A 23,657-nucleotide genomic window follows, 5' to 3' on the forward strand; every position below is an offset into this window, starting at 1 on the left:
ATTGCTCAAAGTAATTTCACTGGTTCTCTGGAGTGACATAAATGACATTTAGTGAAGACTGAGTTATCGTCAAAGAACAGATTCTGGCCTCTTTGCCCCATTCCTTAAATCCATAGGATTTAGTTGTGATTCTGGAAGGTTCCCAGAAAGTATAGTAAATGCCTGAAAGTTACTAGAGAACAAAAATGTACACAGTATAGTCCCTAAACCAAGCTTAGCCCACCATCTATTTTCATACATTTCATGAACTAACAATCACTTTTGCATTTTAATTGACTAGAAAAAAAAATCAAAGAACACTATTTGATGACAACTGAAAAATATGTGGAAATTTAAATTTCACTGCCTGGTAAGTTTTATTAGAAGGAGGCTGTATTTGTCACACTACCTATCAATGACAGAGTTGACTGGTTGTGATCCAGGTTGTCCATATTGCCTACAAAGCATAGAATATTTATTATCTGGTTATCACAGAAAATTTTTCCAACTCTTGTGCTAAATCATGCTCACAAACACATTTAAAAAACACAAAGATAACACACTTCTCAAATATGAAACCCAAGCTTAATTTTATTTATTTTCCTGTAAGCATGCCTCCAAGGAGAAGACAAAAAAATTGTTTAAAAAGGAAAATTAAAGCCTGTGTCAGGCAGTTAATCTGTAGCCCTAAACTTTCCACTGTGTATGTGCTATCTCTATTGTGTTCACTGTCATGTCTCATAGGGTAGTATTCCATCACTCTCTCATTATCCTTCTACACAAAACCACCACAAATGGTTGCATGGTTATGCAGAGTTGAAATCACTAGTCTGTAAATTAAAGGCTTAGAGTTGTCATATAATTAACTCGACATGTACAAGCCAGACAGCAAGACTTAGACTTCCAGGAAGGTCTTCAGACATACTCTCAGTGAAGACCATCTGCACACAGGCACAGACTTACAGACTCAGGTTTCCACCAGCAGAGTTCTGAGGGGGGACTCATCACTGAGTCTAATAACCAGCTCACCCTGCTGCTCGCTGGCTCTGTGCTGATACCGGAAACCACCCTGATCAATAAACAGCACTGAGACTGGGAACTGAAGGTACTTTCAAGCAACAGAAAGCCTGAGAAGACAGGCCACCTACCAAATGAGGGGTAGTATCTATGATGGAGAGGTGGCAGCCTGGAGCAGATATAGGCAATTCATGGGGACCAGATTGTTCCTTTCAAGTTATGACACAGTTAGGAACTACTTCTGACCACCCTCCTCTTGATCAACCAAGCATATTAACCAAAAATACTTAATCATGCATACCTCCAACACCCTCACCCAACCCTCTCTCTTCTTATACCCAGAGCTCAGATCAGTTTCCTAAAGACAAATTTGGAGTAACTGAGACCCATCGTATGTTCCTTTCCCTAATACACTTTGGTTAAATCTCTTTCTAGTTTACACAACTAGTCATCTCTTTGGTTGATATCTTAGGACCATGCCTGACACAGTTTTCTGGAATTCCTAGAGCTAAGGCTTTTGTCCTAAATTTTTAGTTAAAATCATAAGATGAAAATTTTTAAAAAATGTAGTTTTGAATATATTAAAAAGGGTTATCATCAGCAATTACTTCACCTTATTTATTCATAAAATATTCTTGATAATAAAATAATCATTAAAAACAGACTTAAAAAATAGATCTAGTTGTTACTGCAAAGAATCCAATATCCCAGAATTAAAACAAGCTATTCTGTGTTTTCCTCATTAACCTAAATAAACATGAATCACACTGCAACCAAGAATGTACAAAGAGTACTTAGGAAATAATAATCACTCTTCATATGTCATATGAAAATCTTATTTTGCTTCTACAAATTGTATCAAAAATATTTCACATAGAATCTGTTCCTACTCAACCAAAAGGGGGAAATGGCAAGAAAGGGTGTTTTCAAGACAACTTCTCATTTCCTGAACTGAAACCTACAGAACATTTTGTACCACAAAATATTTAAAAAATTTCCACAGAAGTGATGATTTAATTTTGAAATATACTGTAAAATTTGAGAAGACTGAGATTTTAATATTGTAGGTCATTTCTAAGCCTTTGATATACTAATAAGAGTGTGGATCACTAAAGGCAAGGCGGTACCTTACCAAATTTGAACACATTATCTTGAATGTGTTTCTGACTGATTGCCCACCACACTCAAGTGCAAACTGCTAGCTCAAACTTTGAGGTCTGTTTTCTTGGCTTTCTACTTTGTTGCCTCTTCATTTTTCCAGCTCCTTTTCATCAATAAATACAGCATTTTCAAATTAAAAATGTTTTTACAAGCAGTTGGACTTAAGGTTATTTATGACAAAGGAAATGACTGAATGTTAGGCTTCCCAAAATGACGTAACTATTTGAATAAGCCAATTCTTATGAAGGAAGTTTCCCTTAACTTTTATGATCATTCCAATCTAAAATAACAAATACAACATAAAGCAGCATTGCTCTACTCCAGTCTGTAGGAGAAAAATCTTCAATTCATTGACCTGCCCTCTTGGGTAAAATCATGCACTGCATGGGTGTTTAACTACCAGCAGATTCTAAAATCCTCCCTACCTGGAATCAGTTCAGTAAACCTCCCATTTCTTTTTCATTGCAAATCTGTGGCCAGTTTTCTTGGCCCAACATTTTGAAGAACCCCCCTCGCCTCTGTCACTGAAGAAGATGTTGGAAACTGGAAACAGCCACATATCCTAGGAGACGAGCATTGCCAAATGAAAGAACATTGAGTTTTCACCAAGTCCAAAGAAGAATGCAATAATTGAGCTCTCTCTGCAAACTCAGGGCATTGATGAACTTTTTAGAGAAACTTTTTAACCTAAAGCCAATTTTCCTTAGCTTGGGCCCAAAAGGCAGCTGTCTCTTGGCCTAACTAATCCGACTTTCCACCTCTCTGCTCTCTGTGTATGCTTGGAAACACATTACTACCCATAATCACAGCAAGACACTCTCTTCTTGTTGAATTTATGAAGCTTTTCAAGTTTAAAAAAATGCTTAAACCAGTGTCAGGAAAACAAACAGAATAAGCAATTCCACCACAACCAAGAAAACTAAACTAAATGACTGTATTCAGATTAAACTACGATGAACTAAACAACAAAATAAACATTAAAACCAAAGGTTACTTGCATTCATTTTCTTTGTGAATGACATATTCTTCAGCATTAGTATTTTTTTTCAGCACATTAGTATAATCATTAGGTGTGGGGAAAATTTTTCTGCTGATCAAATTAAGTTACTTATTTAATCACTTTGGGATGAAAAGAGGAAAAAAGGAAAAAAGAAAATATTGTCTTGGGAAGAGAAAAGGCAAGCCAGATGAAAGACCCATGACTGGCTTATAAAGATTTCCACAGAACATGTAAAATCCTGTACTCACTCTGTCAATACAGGTCAGTTATTACTGTCACTGTGGCATCTGCTGTCGCATTTAATCTATTTGTTTCAAGAAGCTAAAGTACTTCAAAGAGCTCACGCTAAGAAACTCTAGCACTAACTAAGAAACACTAGTCTTACTTAGCAATATTGGTTACTTTATGCAGAACATCTGGCTGTTTTACGTCCATTACTTTATTTGAGCCACACAGTTGCCCAAGAATGTGTGCCAAGCATTTAAGATTTGCTTTGTAAGAAAAAAAAAAGACTAAATAAGCAAAACTCTATTTTCTTAACTAGCACAGTAAACCTTCCAGTTTGATTCATCAAAGATCAACCTAGACAATGAAGAAAATGGTGCTTTCAGTATCAGAGGTTGGATGGGCCACCACAAAACGCTAGTGTTAGGATGAATTCTAGCAAGGAGAGCTCACCTCAAGGGACTTCTAGTAACAGTTCATCTTATATCTCAATTATCTTCAAAGTGAACAAAACCACTTTTCTGAGAAATAACTCTTAAAATATTGTCTGAGAAGACTTTTCAATATTCTTCTCAACTCTATATACTGGAAATATTAAACCACTTAATGGAAATGTCAAATACATTTTGTCATCACATTGAAAGATTCTTCTCTGCAATATTTTAAGTAATTAAGTTGGCTCACTTGATGCTCTAGATTCTCTCCCTGGATGATTGTTTATACAAAAATACAGATACGAAAATGGCATAGATATTAACGTTGTGTGATTGGCCAGTGCGTCTGTTGCTGCTGTCCATTGGACAGGTGCTTGACAGTGATCAAATGCAGCCTTAGCTTGTGCTCTATCCACAAAAACAGACAGATGTACCTCACAGGGTCTCTTGAACTGAAAAACAAACAGAGGCTGGGAAGATGTCTCAGTGTGTAAGATGCTTGCAACATTAGCATGAGCTCTGGAATTCAGATCCCCAAAACCCAAGTAAAAGATAGGAAGAGACAGGCAGATTCCGGGGGCTTCCTGGCCAGTCAGTCGAGCAGAAACTTCCAGTTCACTGACAAACCCTGTCTCAAAACTATAAGGCAGCGGTGAGATTAAGGCACTCACTCACTCAATGTCAGCCTCTGCTCTCCACACATAAGGACCCAGAACACACACAAACACCACAAAGTAACTTCATCAGAGTGGCATGCTTTTCCTCCTCAAAATCTAATGTTTTAAAAAGGGATGAATTACTGTGGAAAGAAATGTGCAATGTCTTGGACAAACTCATCTGCACCAAAGACTGTTCTGATGCAGGTGAGTGTACACTCCAAAATTGCCGTTCTCAAAGCTGTGGGGTTGCTTTTTCCTGTGCTTGAACTATTCTTGGGAGGCATTTGTATACATAGCTTCCACTAGCGCCTCTCCCACTGTCATTCCCCAAGATCACTCAGTCTTTTCCTCGGGGAACTTTCAAGGTCTGTGTTCTTGACAAATGCTTGTCTTCTGTCTTTAGGTTACAGATTTCAAGAGGAAGAGCAAAGGCCAGGAGCCTTTCTTCCTGTCTTCAACAGACAGGCTCACAATAGAACGGTGGTTCTCAGCCTTCTAATGCTTCCCCTTTCTGGCGCAATCAACAGAACTCCCTAGAAGTTACTGTGGACCCCCTTCTGAAAGCCTGAACAACTTACTGCTTAGGACCCAACGGCTCCTTCGTCTAAGATTGCAACAAATAGCTACTGCCCAACATGCTCCAACATGGCTGCTTAACCTTCCACCATGGAAAGGAAACATGACCCAGCAAGGCCCACACCCCATCCCAATGTGCCACTGCTGGGAATTGATGAGGAAGAAGGACTCGTGCTGTATTCCTTGCCTGATTATCCTTAGCCATTAACGTTTCCCTTTTCCTCAGTGAAACTGATTGCTCTCACTATGACCACCAATTGTGAAATGTCTGGGGTACAGAAGCATGACAGTTGGAAATTCAGAAGACAGCTACTTTTTAGATATCAATTCTATAATATTACAAAGAACAATTATTACCTACATAAAATTTTCTATAAAAACGTGCAATGGGAGTGACTCCAACTGTCAAGGAAACAGCAAGGAAAAACATAAAGCATATAACTATCTACATGGGCCACAGATCTCTCTGGAGCATGGAAGACACTAGCATAGTACTGATTAAGAAAAGTTGCCAAAGGCATCATAAAAAGTAAACAATACATTATAGACATCAATACACAAGGTCCTTGAGCTTTATCCTGCTATTTATTCTCCCTCTATCCTTAGATAATCCATAGACCCTGCTCTCATACTTATGTGTGAATCCATGTGCTAATATTTGAATTTCACAAAATTCCATTTTTACAGGCCAGTACAGTACATTTCTTACCATCCTCGTTTTCATCGAACACTGGTGCTTTGCTTGAAGTGTTGGCTCCCATGGTCAAGTCTGCACTGACCTGGACACTCTAGTTATAGCGTGCTGAAAGAAACACTCATCTTTGTTCAGTATAGGTCCCAGAAAGGTAGCTGGATGTCTACACAGAAAAGAGAGAAAGAAACAACAATAACGGTATCCTTATAATATAATATGTGGTAGATACCCTGAATGCAGATTGTAACAGAAACACTAACTTATATTGCTGTAGCAGAAATATTTGTCCTTAAAGGTTATGATAATAAAAATGACAGTGCACGGGGCAGCAGGAGAAGCCACAGTCCACAGTGCCATCAAAAGCCAACCTGTATGATAAAGTAGGGGAAAAGCAAAATATTTCCTCAGATATTAAGAAAAATTTAAGGTGAGGTCACTTAACTGACTTAAAGATATAAATAATTTTAAGAAACCTCTATAATTAAAAGAAAACAGAAACTTTACATCTCCATTTTTGCTGTGTGACGAAGAACAATCTTAAAATCTTCATTTTTAAGCATGAAGTTGCCTTATTTTTTTCCCTCACCTTGGAAGGCACACTGGATTGGATTTACTAGCAAGTAGAAGGCTTTCTTCTCCTGAACTTGGAGCTGATTATGCCCTTTACCAAAAAGGAGAGTACATATACATTTCACTCTTTGTAAGTATACAGCATGTAGGTAAACATCATATATTAATATTATGTGGCTACTATGTTTTATCTTATGAATCCATACCTTATGTGACATTTATAAATTTTGTTTGTTTGGGGGCTTATTCCCTTATTTAGCCGAGACTGACCTTCAACTTCCATTTACCAAGCTCAGCCTCAATATTTGGAGTGTACAGGTGCTTACCACTGTCCCTGGTTCTTATACAGTTCTTCATGTACTGAGTACACAATGTAGATACATATTTATCACAATACATAAGTTACTTTTATAGCACACAGGCTCAGCAATTGCTGATCACCCTAAAGCTGATCAAATTATATATCTGGGAGATAAAAGTGCCTTTAAAATGTACATGTATTCATTGATCCCTTTGAAAACAGAAGCACAAAGACTCTCACCATCCTGGAGACTATTAAGCAGAGGCAATGCTTGGCTTCCAATCCTTGAAATTGCATGTCATGGCCTTGAAACAGTTACTTAGCCTCTGGCCACTAAAATGGGGACATAACAGTGCCTCCCTCAGGAGTCACAAGCTCAAATGCCTTTAAGTGCCAGGAAGCTCACACAAAAGACTGAACCAGACCAGGTAGAGGACATTCAGGCATTATGAGGACAATGGTGGCACTGGCTTAATCTAAAAGATGCACTGTGATCGGATGAAGAGATCTTTGCTGTGTGGAAACATTGCCCAGGGATCTCCAGAACTACTTAAACAGGGGGAAGAGCCAGATTTTATAAAGGAACATTTTAAAATTCAGCTCAGCTATCCAGCTCAAAAAAAAAAAAATCATGCTTGGAACAAATATGACTAATGGAGACAGTAAAATGAAGAGAAGTGCAGTAATTAACAAAGTACCTGGCATATACAGTGTGGAAAGAATAAATGTCTATTTCCACATCTTTATAAGTGCAACATTTCCTTAGCATTTTTTTTCAGTTGTTGACACCTGTTGACCTTTTGTTTTGTCTTGGTACTCTTTCTCATTGGACTTTTTACAAATGAAGGAAATAGATGCAGAATTAGAGAAAGTATGAATAAGTTATTTAAAAAAACCTTGGGAGCGCCTAGATATAGAAAAAAAAGCTCATTTTTATCATTAGGAAAATGTAAGTCAAGCCTTCATTTAGAAGGAAGATTCATTAATGGATTGCTATTTTTTCAACTACATGCCAACTGCTGGCAAAATGCCTTATGGCCTTTAAAAAAGAATCATTAAATGTAGAGCAAAGAAAGAGTGAGCAGTTAGGAAGTGAGCAATTAAGTGCGTTAAGGTTGGGGAGAGGGTTGTGGCAGGTGGTAACTGGTGGGTGAAACATGCTCATTGGGATTGCTGAAGCCTAGGAAGACAGAGAGAACTATTGTCTGTGTAAGTTAAAAAAATCAAAAAGCTTTCAAACAAGGGAACAAATTAAGAAAAAGCATGTAGGATGCTCATTGTATTTGACGGAGGGTTAAGAAGCAGAATGGTGTCTCCTTTGTGCTTTGTTATTGCATGGAGTCCAGAAAAGAAAAGAAAAGCGATGTATCTCCTACCAACAACATTAGAAAAAGAAAATCGGTCCTTTTCATTTTAAGGAACAATGATTTTTAACACTGCAGAGGTTGGGCCGTATTCCCTTATATCTGGTACAAGTCCGAACGCTTGTTTTCACACCACACACCAGCTCTACCACTCTTGTATTTTTCTTCACACCTTACGCTTTTCTCAAGTAGCCCATCCATCCTTTTGCTACATAAGATGTGCCAAGCATCGACCTTGCACATTGTCAAATCAGATGGAGAAAGGGGGGGAAGGGGCGGAGTTATTTTCACGGTTTTTTGTTTTGTTTTGACATTTCAAACTTCCGTTCTGGTGTGTCATCTTAACCACCACAAGCCAGCAGTTTCACCGGGAGAAAAGTACACGGAAAAGAGAACATTTGCCATGGAGGTTTCGGAGGGCACAGGCAAACGGGACTAGGTGGTTGCTTACTATCTCCGCCCCCCATGGTAGCTTAATATCTGAACATGATCCAACTTAGAATTCTTCTCAACTTTTTCTTTCCCCATGTACATAACCAAATTAGATAAGTTTCTCTCATAACTAGAAAGAAATAGGCCTTTCTCTGGCAAAAAATAAAAAATAAAAAAAAAAAGGTGATTCATTCTTTCCACTCTGTTGAATAGAGAACAGGAGAATTCTAAGGCCCTTTTCCATAAAACCTCTACCCTTCCTGACCTCCCACGTCAAAGGCCTCGAGTGAAGCAGCCATACACAGAAAGGTAACTCTAAACATAAGAGGAAGAAGATAATTTATCTTGCCGGGAATGGACAGGAGTTCTACTCCACTTTGACCCCATAATTACCGGATTATTAAATACGACCCAATTTTCTGACAACAGCATTTCGAGTGTGGCTTGTGACTCCTAGAATTGGAGAGCACCAGGGGTGATGCAAGAATGTCACAAACATCTGAAGCACCACGTAGATTTCAGTATCACAATATGTGCAGTGATAATTATTTTTCTTTGCATTTGGAAAAAAAAGTTAAATTGAAAATATTTAGACACACTAAAAAGAACAAAAGTGGGAAACATCCAAGTTAGCAACATTCTCTGTTAAGAATTGTTTGTAATTTTCAAATTTGTTTCATCATTTTTAGGTATTGAAAGTTACTGGTAAATAAACATTTCCACCTTAGCCCTCAAGCCAAATAGACTGCCATTTCCCACCGTCCAAAGAGAGCTCATGGACCTGCACACTTTTAAAACGGAGGCATGCTTTAAAATAAGCTGTCCAGACATGAAGGACGTGCACCCAGGGTCTGGCTGTGCTCGTTAGCCATCCTATTTCTGAGATCTAAGTATGAGCGTGCACATCTCTACAACTCTCATCTGTGATTTTCAAGTGCCGCCTAGCAATCCACAGCGTGAGCACAGCGCACTTTACTTTTCTGTGTGGAAACGTTCAAACTCCTCATCTTTGGATAGGGCAGGGGACCTTGTGAAGATGAAGACAAACAGGGAACGCAATGCTAGCTTACTCTGAAACCAGATGAAAAAAAGCTGGTGGGAAAGCTTCCCCCTCGGCCCTTTCAACCCAGAGAATATTTCTTGAAGTCTCTGGGACCGGGGTGTTGCAAGATTGGAGGAGTAAATGGGGGCAATAGCTAGGGTGGCTCCTGTCCTCGCTCTGGTTGTGCGAGTCCCCTGGCTGACCGCCTCTGTATTCTTTCTCATCCCCATCCTATTGAACTTCACGGCTTCCCTCCAGTGCCCTGCTCCACATGGGGCCATGTCCTGTGTACAATCCCGTGTTGCCGACCAGTCTGCATCCTTCCCTCCAGCCTTTCACTCACCTCAGAATGATGCTTCCATTAGAGGAGCAGGGGCTGACAGCGCTCCGCAGGCCAGGAGCGATGGAGACGGAAGACACCTGCCCAGCAGGACGCCGCTGAGGGAATGGCCCGACCGGGCTGCTCGCGCTGGGCTCAGGCACCTGAGGCTGCAGAGTTGGGTCCCAGCGCAGCCGCGCAGCTTCTCGGCAAGGGGCGGGTCACGGACTAGGAGGGGAGCGCCGAGCAGCCCGCCAGGGGCGTCCCCAGACGGCGCCCTCCCCCGGAGCGGACTGCCAGCCGCCTGGACCGGCGCCAGTCGCCTGGGAACTGTGCGACACTGGCGGGGGGGGGGAAAGGGGGGCCGGACGAGCGCCCCAGGAGGGCTAGCTGGAAAGCAGGAGGGCGTGGCTGGGAGTCCAGGGCCGGACTCCATCTGCAGCAGCCTCCAGCTGAGCCCAACTTCACGAACCCAGGCGCTGAGAGCTTCCCCGAAGTGATCCTAGGAGGAGGCTCCCCTTACCTCGACCCCTGGCAACCAGGGGTGGCTTTGGGGTGGTGGATGTGAGAGTGGCAGATACTAGATTCGGAGAAGTAAGGACGGCGTGTGGATTGGCCCATTCCATTGTTGAGGGGATTGAGGCATAACTCAGGGAACACTTGCCCACTGTAGGAGAGCCATCCACCCACTGGGAGAGCTCCATCGCTGTACACTCACCTGATGATGACATAAGAGTGGAAACCCCTCCAAGTGCGGAGGAAGACAAAGGAGAGCGCTATCAGGCTGTTTTACATGGCAGCTGCCTCTACTTCCCTTGGCAATCCCAGTAAAAGTAGCTTACCTTGCCTCCAAGGCCTGGGTCACGCTCCTCCAGCCAAGGGAGGAATGGTGCAGCGGTTGCCTCAGAAATGACCAGTGTGAAGGCAGAGCAGCTGTCAGGCAGGGACAAATGGACCGCAGGGGGTCTGGTTTGAAAGCGGCCACAAATTCTGTCCATCTTCAATATCCCCACCACACAGGAATCCCAGCTAAGTGCTCAGATGGGTGCAGAGAAAACTGAAACTCCCACTATTTCTAAACATTTGCAAGTTTACAATGTTTTAACTGTTAGTCAAACAGGATGTGTCTGGGACTGAAATGTCGTTTTCAGCGCGCTACCTGCGAATCTAGCTAGCTGTGGTTCCACGAGAGCAGAAACACAGAACCATACTGAACTTCTCCGGGTGGTGCTAGGTGTCTGTAAAATATATACTAAAATTGTTGAAGCCTCACCCGTACATTAATGGAATGTTTCAGGATGCAACCCTGCGCTCCTCGAGCCTTTCCTGTTCTTTCTCTCAGTTAAACACGAGCTGTGTTCTTGTCAAGCAGTCTAACACTCTCGGACGCCTTCATCAGACCCACATACTTACTCACTTCGCCATGGGCATCCAAAAGGAAAGCTTAAAACTGAGAGTTTATAGCTAAACTGCGGCTCATGCGGGGGAGATGGGGCACTTGCTTCTCTGCTGTTTTAGCTTCAACATCTTTGTGTTGCTAGCTCCTTATGAAATGCCTGTTTGGACAGGAATTAGACATGAAAAATTAACGTTTAGTGTGGGATGGCATACCTTGCACATGAGGACTAAAAGCAACTGGGGGTAGGGGGAGTAAATTTTTAAGGAATTTATTATGGTCAAGGGTTTTATTTTTATTTTTTTAAAGCAAAGTGCAGGCACCTGTCAATAATATTATTTTGTGCAGCCTCTATTAGTCAACAAAACACTTGATTATCAAGGAATTTGTCATGTGCAAATTAGCCTGTATTTATATCATCGCCAACCCCCATGGTCTTCCAAGACATAATGAGTTCTATTTTTATCATTAAATAAGTAAGACAGCAAGAAAGTGGACCGAGACTAAAGTCCCTCGAAACTTCTCTGATTGACCCACAGAGGATCAGAAAGACTCTCAGGATAATGGCGGAATTGCCATCTCTGAGGTGTCTGCTAAGTCCATTGAGGCCCCTGCTTCAGTTTCCCAGGGTCAGTGAAGATGTAGGTAGTCAGGGAGGGCTGAATGAGAACCATAATCATGAACACGAACAGCAGAGAGCACACACGCAGAGCAGCAATCGTGAAAGCTACCGTCATGGCCAGAGAGGAGGCTCGGTGGTGAAGAGAGCTTGTTTCTCTCCCAGGGGACCCAGATTCAGTTCCCAGCACCCACAAAGTGACTTACAACTGTCTACTGCTCCAGTCTCGGGGGAATCTGAGGCCCTCTTCAGACTTCCAAGGACATCAAACCCGCATGCGGGGTTCACAGAAATACATGAAGAAAAAAACACACACAAAATGAAAAGTAAAAGACTACCATTTCAACAAACAGGCCACTGGGCTTTGTATACCCATCCATCTCAGACCTGCTCTGTAATTCATTCCTCTGCAGCTTCAGCCACTTTTGCTTAAAGCAGAGCTGCAATTCAGGCAAGTCCATGTACTTCTTATGAGCTTGCTCTAACAGAGGCTTAATTTTTAAAAGTTCTACTGTTCATGACAGATGAGCCATTAAATGAAAACAATAATACAAGGCACGGAATACCTTCATATAAGTTATTGGTCTCAAAGCCACACAGTTTATTACAGCTGCCCCTGGTTACTCACCATAATGACTTGGTAAGAGATTATCACCGCAGACATAGAGAAATCAATCTCAGATCGGCAGGAGGACGTTCTCTCCATGTTGGCTAGCTTTTATAGTGCTGGCAAGTGCTATGCAAGTTTCTGGGGGAGAAAAAATATCAACGGTCTTACCCAGCACAGGACTCTGTATGCTACAATACCCATCTGCCCCACTGGGGCAGTAGTGGCACAAGTGTTATGGGGGTAATGACTTTCTGGTTGGCTTGAGGTCTGCCCACAGGAAGGAACTCTAAACCTGTGTAATCCTTGCCAAAAGTCCATGGCTTGGAAGGTCACAGGCCCTAACGTAGAACTAACTATTGTCATTTTGCTCAGTAGTCATGTTATCAAATTGCTTCCAAATATCAAGGTTTCTACAAACGGACTTGGTCAGAGAAGCTTCTTTTTCTCAGTAGACAACAGTCAACGTAGGAAGGCATAACTGATCAAAGTACTGAGAACAGGCCATTGGGAGCCCTATTATTCCCCACCCACCCATACACACTTCCAAGACTCAGAGGAAAAAGTGCAAATAATGTAAGAGCTGGAGAACAGGAAAGAGCTGTGAAAAGCTTTCTTCAGTGGGCGACATGGCATTGCACTTGCGAACTCACAGCAACTGTGTTTACACACACAGGACCCACACAGCATCACACCAGACAAAATACCAGCTTTAGCAGGGTCGAGGACCTCTACACCTCACCTCATACTGAGGATGTGGAGAGTAGCAAGAGGAGGGAGAATCTTTCCTTTTGAGAAAGTAAATGGTGGGACTCTCATGTCCCAGCAGATTGTCACATGTGCTCAGCACATATGAGCAGTAATAACTGGACTGAGGTGGTTGTCATTTGGAAAAGGTGTGTCAGAGGGAGATATGATCATATTTTACTGTATACATGTATGATAGTTTCAAAAGTAACAGAAAATCTTTGTTACGATTGTATCTTGTCTGTCAAGAACAGAGTTTGTTTCAACAAAATAATTGTGCTATATTCTCTTCTTTATTTAGTTGTTCATAGTCCCTGCTGTTCCTAGTTCTTGCCTGTGTGCCTGCTGTACACATTTCTATAGGGCAAGAGCGGCCATAGCCAGGGTACTCGGCCTACTAGGCTCTGTGCATGTGTCAATCTCTGGAGCCCCCTAGTGGGAAGGACGATGAAGTACTCCGTGAAACAGTGAGGCATGGATTTTAAAGAAAACTCACTGTTGACACCTCAAGTGTCAAGTCCATGAGACCATGGACTTCAACCATGTACCTTTTGTCTTGAAATCGTCCGATGTCATTGCTGTTAAAATAAAGTGACAGTATTTACCTTAGTTACTGTTGTGAAGACAGTATAATCAAGGGAACTCTTTAAAAAAAGAAAGCCTTTAGTTGGAGCCTTGCTAACAGTTTTCAGGCTAGTCTGTTGTCATCACGTTGGAGGGCATGGTGGCACACGTGGCGGGCATGGTAATGGAGAAGTAGTTGAGAGCTACATCTCCATCCACAGGCAGGAAGAGAGCGAGCCACCGGGCCTGGTGTGGCCTTCTGAAACCTCCAAGCCCTCTCCCAGGGACATAGCTGCTCCCACACAGCCACACACCCCATCCTCTCCAGACAGCTTAGCAACCCGGTGCATGCAAACACACGAGTGTTTGGGGGTCAGTCTCATTCAAACTGCCACGTGACCCTACCCAGACCTTGTCTTAAGATGGCGTGTCCCTTGCCATCTGTTCAATGAACTCATTGTGAGTCAAGGTTTCTCTACAGCCAAATTGCTTATCTGGAGACTGAGCTGTGTGTGTCTCTACCATGGAACATTTAGATAGCTCTTTGCAGACCTGCTTCTGGATTTCATCTCATTCAGCTGTCACATCAGTTTCTCGGCTCTCATTGGTTGGGATGCCATCCCTTAAATACCATTTTAAAAAAGTCTACCTTGGTCCTTCCTCCGCTTTCCAAACTATTTCTGGATTTCTCCTGCCCTTACTTACCGCGAGCTGTGTTAACGACTTTGTCGTGGTGACTACTTTGCTTCATTTCCCCAATTGGATGCAAAGCCATAGAGACAAGAATGACCCCTGCCCTGCCTGTCCCTGTGTGCGAAGCATTGAATGTGGTAGTTGGCCTGCAGGAGACATTTCATAAAATAAATGTTTGGACTGAAAGAAAATACAAGAAAACCGTACTGTTCCTCCAAGCAGTAACCGCGTGAAGAGAGGAGGGTTTTGTAAGACAATGTGTGAAGGGAGCAAAGACTAGCAGGCTCTGCAGCTCAACCCGAGGGTTTGGGGGAGGGGGGGTGAGAGAAGTAGCCTCTCAGTCCGGAGAACGGACAAGCAAGGGTGTAATGTTTGGGGAAAATAATAAAAAGTTTAGTGTCATTGAAGTAACTAGGTTAGGTTGCAAAGAGGATGAAAGGAACACCTTGAGGGAAGAAAGATGGTGTGAAAAACACTGCATTTTTAAGCAGGGCGTCAGTGGGAAGCCTCCAGGTGTGCTAGGAGGAAAAGAGCCACTTGCGGCTCTTTTTCAGCAAGCTCCCGCTGCCCTCTTTGAGTAACATGAAGCTTTATTTTTCTTGTTTTGATATGCAAATTATATCCAGCTGTTAGGAAGGTATGTTCTCACAACAGCATTCTAGTTCTCCACAGTTATGATCAGGTTTTAGAAGAGTGCCACGGATTTAGTGAGTCCTCCCATATGTGCGGAATGCAACTCTGTGTGGAGTTTTGCCTGGTTTCTTTGCTCCCGCAGTGCAGCCTCCTTGAGCTAGAGCACAGAATGATCTGCTGTAGCTATTCCAGGTATTATCCTGGAAGAGATTCTCCCATTTGTTTTCCAATTTCACTGACTGAACTGTACAGTTTGCAAATACCTTTTACAAGTCTTGTAACTCCTTCATTATCTGTTTAATTACCCACTAGGCTGTATTGATCATTTGCACAGGGCTCCTTGCCAGGAGCTGCAGATAGGAAGACAAATAAACCTACTTCTGTTCTGCAGGATGCGCTCTGCTGAGCCCTAATACACAGCAGGCTGCCGTTACAGCCACCCTGGGATTCAGACACTACTTCACTGAGAAGGAAACACACTGAGGAAGAAAGGGGGCGTTTTTATTCTGGTGCCTTCAATACAAGGTAAACATAGTAGTGAAATACCTGAGGACTCCCGAAAAATCATAAATGGAAGGAAAGTTGGTGGAAATTAAGGCACAGAATGAATAAAGATTTGTGGATCGTTGGTTATATGAGCATGAATGTAGCATCAAAAAAGCTGCAAGTATCTAGAGCAGTTGTTCTCAATTTTCCTGATGCTAAGACCCTGTAACACAGTTCTCATGTTGTGGTGACCCCCCCCCAACCACAGAATCATTTTTGTCACTACTCCATAACTGCAATTTTGGCATTGTTATGATTTGTAATATAAACATCCGTGTTTTCTGATGGTCTTAGGAGACTCCTGTGAAAGGGAGTGAAAGGAATCATGCATGACACCCAGGTTGCGAACCACTGATTGATTTAAACTCTGAGGCCTTTTGCTTCCTGAACAAAATGATATGGACACAACGGAAGCACCTTAACTGAGCGGTATCAAGATGGTTAAGTCAGATGACTTGTGGAGGCATTTAGTGACATGCCTTGTGCCATGCAAGTAGCCAGTAAGAACATTATCATATAGCCAATGCCTCTTTTTGTGTGGCCAGTGTGGAAGGGAACCCATTTCGCCACACCCTCGGCCGTGTTGTCTGTTTTGAAGGTCATTGCTAGGAGCCACATACACCACACTGAATGCTACAGAGTCTTGCTCTAGCAAAGCAATGCGTCAGCTACTGAAAAAGACGGTTTCAGTACAAGGTGACCAGCAATTCCTAAAAGAATTTGAGGTGCTCTGTGAGTACATAAATGAAGTATCCAGTGTAGTCTGAAGAGGTCAGCAAAGCTGTGTGGTCCTGAAAGTGCTAACTAGTTAAACAGAGGGAATGAAGAACAAACGGTTCAGCCCGGCTAGAAGGAGGAACGTGGACACAGCCATAGGCCAGAGAGAACCTGTGCATCCTGGGAATTCTGGGAGCTTCAGACCAGCTAGTTAAGGAGGATACAGGCTCTCCAAACAGAATGACTCTCAAATGCAATGTGAGGGAGTGAGGTAACCTGCCTGTGAGACTTGTGAACTCTGAGGTCGTATCATCTGTTCTCAAAATAAAAAAAATGAAAGAAAATGACTTAGAGAATTTTCTCAGACTCTTAGGTCTTAGTTTTCTGACAAAGCCAGGGATATTCACATTATAGTGCTGGCCTCTTTTCTGCAGTCCATCTGTGTGTGTGTGTGTGTGTGTGTGTGTGTGTGTGTGTGTGTCACAGTTCTCATCCCACAAACAATCTTTAATAAAAAAACCATACAAACTTTCATATAACATTCTTGTGATAGATTTCAAAGGTAGGAGACTGAAATCACTAATTCTATTCTCTTTGTACAACTAATTTGTACTTGCTTTCAGGTCCCTATCCGATGCCACTCTTCTGTGACACAGTCTTAGTCACGGCTAGACTAGACATGGATGTGTCTATCAAATGTCCTCCGGATAACACACGAACAATTTAATTTCCTTCTTCTTTCTTTTTTTTTCACTTTTTCTCTTTCTTTCTTTTTCTGTTTCTTTCTTTCTTTTTGTTCATAGGACACTTTGAGATAGAATCTCATTATAGAGCCAAGCTAGCCTTGAATTCATGATGTCATCTAGGCTGGCTTCAAACTTGCAATCCTTCTGCCTCAGCACCTTGAGTGCTGGGATTCCTGGCATTTACCACTTATACTCTTTCCAATTTCCTAGATAAATTCTAAACTATAAATGATATATTTTTTAATTCAAAGAAATTATGTCTGAAGGAAATATGTGCTTATTCTCATTTTAACAATTACAAAATATATACATGTGTCAAAATTCCTCATGGTAGTCCACTAATGTATATAACTTTTATATATTAGTTAAATCTGTAATAACTAGTTTTAAAAAAAAGCAGACATTAAATCTGTTCCCCACATCGTTGTTACTTCTCACTCTTGAGAGATCAAATATTTTCTACAATAGAAAGTGAAGGGAAATAATGAAGCTATTTCCTTGTGAACAGATTAATCTGTATTCTTTGGTTACTAGTTTCCTTTGCGAACCTTTATTTCCATCACACACATATATCAGACACAGCCATACACCAGCACATGCCTGTATCCATTCCAAAATGCAGGACTATGGGAGAGCATAATGTGGGTTTGATGTTTTCCTACATCACGCAACAGAAATAAATGACTGTGGAACATTTGCTATGGACATATAAATATGAAAAGGTGCGTGCACTGTGCAAATATTGAGATTCTGAGGCCTTTGCTTCTTGGCCTGAATGGCGTGGATACAACTGAAGCACCTTAACTGTGGGGTATCAAGACAGTTAAATAAGACAGCAGGGAAATGCACTTAATGTCAAACCTTGTGCCACGCAGGTATCCAGTAACTGAATTACCATTTTTGTAGCAAATGGTATCACACTAAGGACCAACCTACATTTCCTCCATTTCTTCTCATGTCCTGTGGTTTTATACACAGGTTGTTTTTACATAGAGCTGGCTTCACATGTGATATAAAAGTAATAAGAATAATAATGAGGAATGTGCTTTGACAATAGAAAATTGAGATGGTCATATACATAATTCCTAGAGACAATTTCCCAGTGCTGGGAATAGAACTTAGAGCCTCACACATGCTAAACAATTAAGCACTCTACCCCTGAGCTGTATTCTCAGCCAGAGAGAAGGGGTTGGATCATAAAATTTTATAAATGCATGTCCTAGGTAGGCTTAAATGTCAGCTCGACACAGCCTAGAGTCACCAGAGTAGAAAAAGGAAACAGTTGAAGAATTGCCTCAATCTGATTAGCCAGTGGCCATGTCTATGAGAAATTGTCCTCACTGATGATTGCTGTGGAGCAGGCAAGGCCACTGTGTGTGGTGTTGACCCAAGCTGTATAAAAAGCTGAGCATGAGGTCATGAGTAAGCCAGTAAGCAGCATTCGTCTGCGGTTTGATTATTCTGTTTGAGTTCCTGGCCTGAATTTCTTCCGAGGTGTACTGAAGAAGTGTAAGGCTAAATAAGCCTTGTCCTCCCCAAACTTGTTTTTGGCAATGGTATTTATCACAGCAGCAGAGATCAAAGTAGAAGAATGCATTGACATATATTTTATGTGTTTAGGCTGAATATTAAGTTATAGTGGGTTAATGTGTATGTTTTTCTCCTCTGGAATCTGGTTTGTACATTAATGGAATACTAAGGATATTTTTTTTCTCCTAACAATAATTTCCTCTTTCTAGATGAAAATTGTTTACTGGACTGTCCTAAGTTATAATTAGAGACATTTTTCTCCTAGAGTTGTTGTGAAGTTCTCTATCTTCAGAGGTTTATAATTGATGGCAAAAATAAAATAATCCAGATTACCAGGCAGGCTAAAAAATATTTTAGTGTTAATGGAATTAAGAATACACATTTAAGAAAGAGTGTTAGAGAATTAGCTTTTTTTTTTCTAAACTTAAAGTTTGAAGTGTGTGTGTGTATGTGTGTGTGTATGCGTATGAGTGTGTGTCTGTACACATGTGGACGTCAAAGCACAACTTTGTGTGGTTGGATCTCTATTTCCACCTTGCCATGCTTTTAGAACATGCTAAGCTGTCTCACCAGCCTCTAGAACTTCATTGTAATCTATCATTTTACATATTTCTGGGTGTGGATGTGTCTTGTTTTAACAAGCCACAATGCTGAGTTAAAGACGAACAATAAAGGAATTTTTTTTATGTATTTAATTTGTTATTTTATGTGTGAAGGTGTCAGATCCCTTGAAATTGGCGGTACAGACAGTTGTGAGCTGCCATGTGGGTGCTGGGAATTGAACCTGGGTCCTTTGGAGGAGCAGACAGTGCTCTTTAACCACAGAGACATCTCTCCAGCCCCAAGGAATTTATTTTTATATTACAAATTAGGCCCCTTTTTCTGAGTACTGGGACTAGTCCCACAAGTCCTATTGTTGTACCACACATCTGTGACATCACTTCTGACATTTGGTCTTTATTTTAGGGTGGCTAGTGCTCTTCCCAGTCTGACTTTCATAGAAAATGGCTGAGGATTCAAGGGATTGCGGCAGAGACTGAGTGTTTTGCAAAGAGCTTCCTTGAAGCCCCTTAACAGAGAGCCTGGAAACTGAATTACAAAAGCAATTTCCATGTATTTGTCATTCTCCAAGAGATATCTTTTCAAGGAAGGGTCTGACACTGCTCAGATCATCATGACACAAGTTCTCAATGACTGATGTCAAGATAATTTCACGAGGGAAGTGCTACCCTTTCAGTTTCCTACAGCCGCATCATTCAGTGAAGTTGTAAGGAAAGGTCTCTGTGTCCATGGTTGTGTGTGTCTCCTAGCACTGGGTAGCAAACCATAATTATGATGAGGAGGGTTATATTAATAATAGGAATGAGGAATACAGCTTCAAGTTTAATATAATATTATAATATCTCTTTAGTGTTCTGTGTGCCAAGCTCTGCACTCCACACTTTTTTCACACTCTTATTTAATGCAAACTTACCAATACCTGGCCAATACTAAGCGCTTAAAAAAAGCAGGAAGGCAGTTTACCCAGGGAGACAGCACAGGTGTTCTTCATCAGGGTCCAGGCTTTTTGCCATGACAGCATACACCCTGTATGCTGTTTATAAAATTAAAATTAGAGTAAAGTATCCCACCTGATGCTTGAAATACATTTTGGGACTTTTTCTGCATTTGGAGATGTCATGGAGTATTCACCTATGATTTGACCATTTGGAAAATAAAATAAAATGAAGCTGTTGAACTAAGTACTTTTTTTATGGACCCTTCACATGCTCCTAGTCTATGAAGATGGACAGTGTCACATGAGCTGTGGTTAGAATGACCAACAACCTCACTTTGCCCAAGATTAACAGATTGAAAGAGCATGCAGGAAATGGGCATGAGTTATGAAAGAAGACAGACAGCTAATTGTTTTTCTACGTCCACCTCTGTTGTGACTCTTTCCTTGGTGGAAGGTAAGTCCCTAAAATAATTCAATACTGAAGGTGTAAAGTTTAATGTGAAGCTGCAATCCAAATGCCTATTCTAACTGTATGCATGTTCATTAAATTGTGTAGACTTTTGGATCTAGTTAATTTGGATTTGTGATATTTCTGTGTGCAATATTTGTTTTTTTTAAAATTGTAAAAGTTTATAAAATTAAAATTACAAACTTTAACTTATAAATTATATATGTATATAATTAAAAGTTTATATGAATTTTTAAAAGATAAAGAAAAGAGTTACCAAGACATGGAACTTTAACTTTAAGAAAACCTAAGACTATTACTCCCACAGAAATACCTTAAACTTTCACTTCATTGCTATATACAGACACATCCTTAGAGGAAATCTCCTTTAACTGGAAATTTTGCTTTCTTAAATAAATGCTTATGGAACTGGAAGACAGGGTAACAGGACTCTTTACTTCTTAGATAAATGACTGAGTGGCAGAGCATATGTTGGAGAGTTTGAAGGACTCAAAACACGCTTTTCCTTCCCGGGTAAGTTAGCATTGAATTGTTGGCATGGCTTTACCTTCCCCTCGTCAACCTGAAAAGTAGCTGTTTTATTTCGGTAGAAGTTTCCTGCGCATGAAGGCACTGTCAACGCCGCAGCTGTCATCCAGTTGAAATTATCTCGGCCAGTGAGTACCCACTCTTTGAAAGACTTATTAGGAAGCACATCACCTGAAGCCTGACAGCAGGGAGTTCAGGTAGTGCTCATTGTCCATGCCTTAGGAAGAAGGGCATGGAGAGCCAGAAGGTACACTGTTTATAAAGTTATGGACTAAGTCTAAACTGGGGAACTCAGCAAGTCTGTTCCCCAGGCCCATGTGAGCAGTGACTTTTCTGGTTCAAGCCTGTTGACCTTACATTTAATTTCAACACAGATGACTGCTACGCTGGTCTTAAAGATCCAAGGAGGAACACAGATGTCACACTCTGTTTCTACTTCTTCTTTCTCACGCAGAGGAACAGGATCATTTTATCCACATACAAGCACTAACGTAAGGAAGAGAATTTACTGTGGTATTATTCTAGCTTTCAAAGTTTCTAACTGTAAGGGGAATTTTGTTTTCACTTGTTGGAGTGAATAAAAATGAACTTAATTTATTCACACTATTTTTTATTCGTGCACACAGGTGCACACCTATGGGGGAGCACAGCACATACGTACATGCATGCAGCACACACATGCACTATGCGTGTGTCAGAAGACAGCTTGTGAAGTCAGCTCTTCCTTCTACCATCTGGGCTCCAGGAACCTTAGCAGCAGGTGCCTTCACATGTCCTGCCAGCCGGTAATGGGTTATTTGTTTTTACTAGAAAAAAAAAGTACAATGGCAATAGGAAACCTCCAGGGACCTGGGTCAGTCAAGCAAGACGATACAACAGAGAGATAAAGGTGCATCTTCTAATTCCAATTTAAACGTAACTGTAACTGTTAATGTAACCATGAAAAATAGAGGCAAAATCTTACTTTTCAACCTAATGCTCAACTGGAATTGATACTATTTTGCAGTATCTCAACAACAACAACAAAAATATTGCAAATATTTTTGTGTGAACTTAATTTTTATAGAAACATATAAAGGGAAATGGGACACGTACGACAGGATAGCAGAAAAAGAACTACTGGGGATGGAAGAAGATGAGATCGGAAAGACAGAGAAGAGCAAGAGGAGGGTCAAGAAAAGCAAACCATGGATGAAGATGCCTTAGGAAACCTATTGCTTTGTGTGTAAAGTTAAATAAATAATAAGTAAAACCCCTCAACCTCTATTTAACTAGTGTCCTCACCCACAAAGACCAAGAAGTTGATGACATCTAATGTTTAGGAAAGATGCTGAACTGTTACCTTGGAAAAAACAGAATCTACCCTTTCCAACCCCCAGAGAGGCATGATAAACCAGGGCCTTCACATTGTTTTTTGTTTGTTTTTAACTTCTTCCCAGTGCTTTGATATCTAAAGTAAAAAAAAAAAAAAAAAAAAAAACAGTCTAAAGATTTGTTAAGAATACTTTAGCTGACAGTTTCATTGTGTTATCAACTCACTGCTTACCCGTGGACATTCAACTCTATGTACCAAGTGTAACCTACTCCCTAAACCCTGCAGGAGTTCAACAAAGATTCTCAATTCCAAGAAAATAAGCTTAAGGCCAGCAGCAAAGTTCAACCTCAGACCGTGTTTACTTATCATCCACGACAGTTCTGGTCATAGTTCAAGGAATCCTAAATTCTATCAGCAGTGACAGTTAATATTGCCCACTTACGAGATCTAGAATCACTTAGGAAACAAACCTCTCTGCATAATTTTGAGGGAGTCTCCAGACTGGGTGAAATAGGTGGGAAGATCCATCATGAAGGTGGCTGTTCTATGGGCTGAGGTCCTGAACAGAAAAAAGAAGAAGAAGAAGAAGAAGAAGAAGAAGAAAAAGAAGAAGAAGAAGAAGAAGAAGAAGAAGAAGAAGAAGAAGAAAAAGAAGAAGAAGAAGAAGAAGAAGAAGAAGAAGAAGAAGAAGAAGAAGAAGAAGAAGAAGAAGAAGAAGAAGAAGAAGAGAGAAAGAAAGCCAGACATTAGCATCCCTCTCTGTTTTCTGGCATGCAATGTGGACAGCTTTCTCTTATTCCTGCCACCATTCCTCCTTTACTGCAATGGATTGTACTCTCAAATTCCTTCCTTTCTTTCTCTGCCCCTCCTCTTTTCCTCCCTTTCTATTCTCTCTTTTACTCCCTCCTCCTTACCTTCCTTCTCTTTCTTCATTCTTTTTTCTTCCTCCTTCTTTCCGTTCCTCCCTCCATTTATTTATCCCTTCCCTCCCATTTCTGTTGTCATAGCAACAAGTAACCAATGTACCTGCCATTTCCCGACATTGCTCAGTTTTAGGTGATGTTGTTACAAGAGATGGGATACACAAAGAAGATAACAATCCTAAGCAACATGCTGTTCTCATTTTCCTAAAGCCTCTAAAAACCATGAAGGTAGTATGTTCCAAGAAAAATTCAAAATACTGTCAGTAAAGATACCTGGTTTCTCTTGCAGCCTGTCTTGTGTGCTGGCCACATTCAACACCTCTTTTATCAGCAGCATAGAGAGAGCTTTGTAA

The 23,657-nt window shown here is 41.1% G+C and overlaps 1 protein-coding gene across 2 annotated transcripts in view; it reads right to left on the bottom strand.

Annotated features, from left to right (window-relative positions):
• Positions 1–10,095, bottom strand: part of Stk32a (serine/threonine kinase 32A) — a 107,740-nt gene extending 97,645 nt beyond the window's left edge. The window contains exons 1-2 of one of the 2 annotated variants that reach the window (XM_060377324.1): positions 9,798–10,095; positions 5,761–5,908 (exon numbers count right to left, since the gene is read on the bottom strand). In XM_060377324.1, coding sequence (XP_060233307.1) covers positions 5,761–5,812 — 52 coding nt within the window. In that variant the 5' untranslated portion in view covers positions 5,813–5,908; positions 9,798–10,095. The remainder of the gene's footprint in view (positions 1–5,760; positions 5,909–9,797) is intronic. The other variant, XM_060377323.1, reaches the window with a different exon arrangement.
• Between the last annotated feature and the right edge of the window lie 13,562 nt (positions 10,096–23,657).

Source organism: Meriones unguiculatus, chromosome 2 (genome assembly GCF_030254825.1).
Source record: "Meriones unguiculatus strain TT.TT164.6M chromosome 2, Bangor_MerUng_6.1, whole genome shotgun sequence".
In the NCBI taxonomy this organism is placed as follows: domain Eukaryota; kingdom Metazoa; phylum Chordata; class Mammalia; order Rodentia; family Muridae; genus Meriones; species Meriones unguiculatus.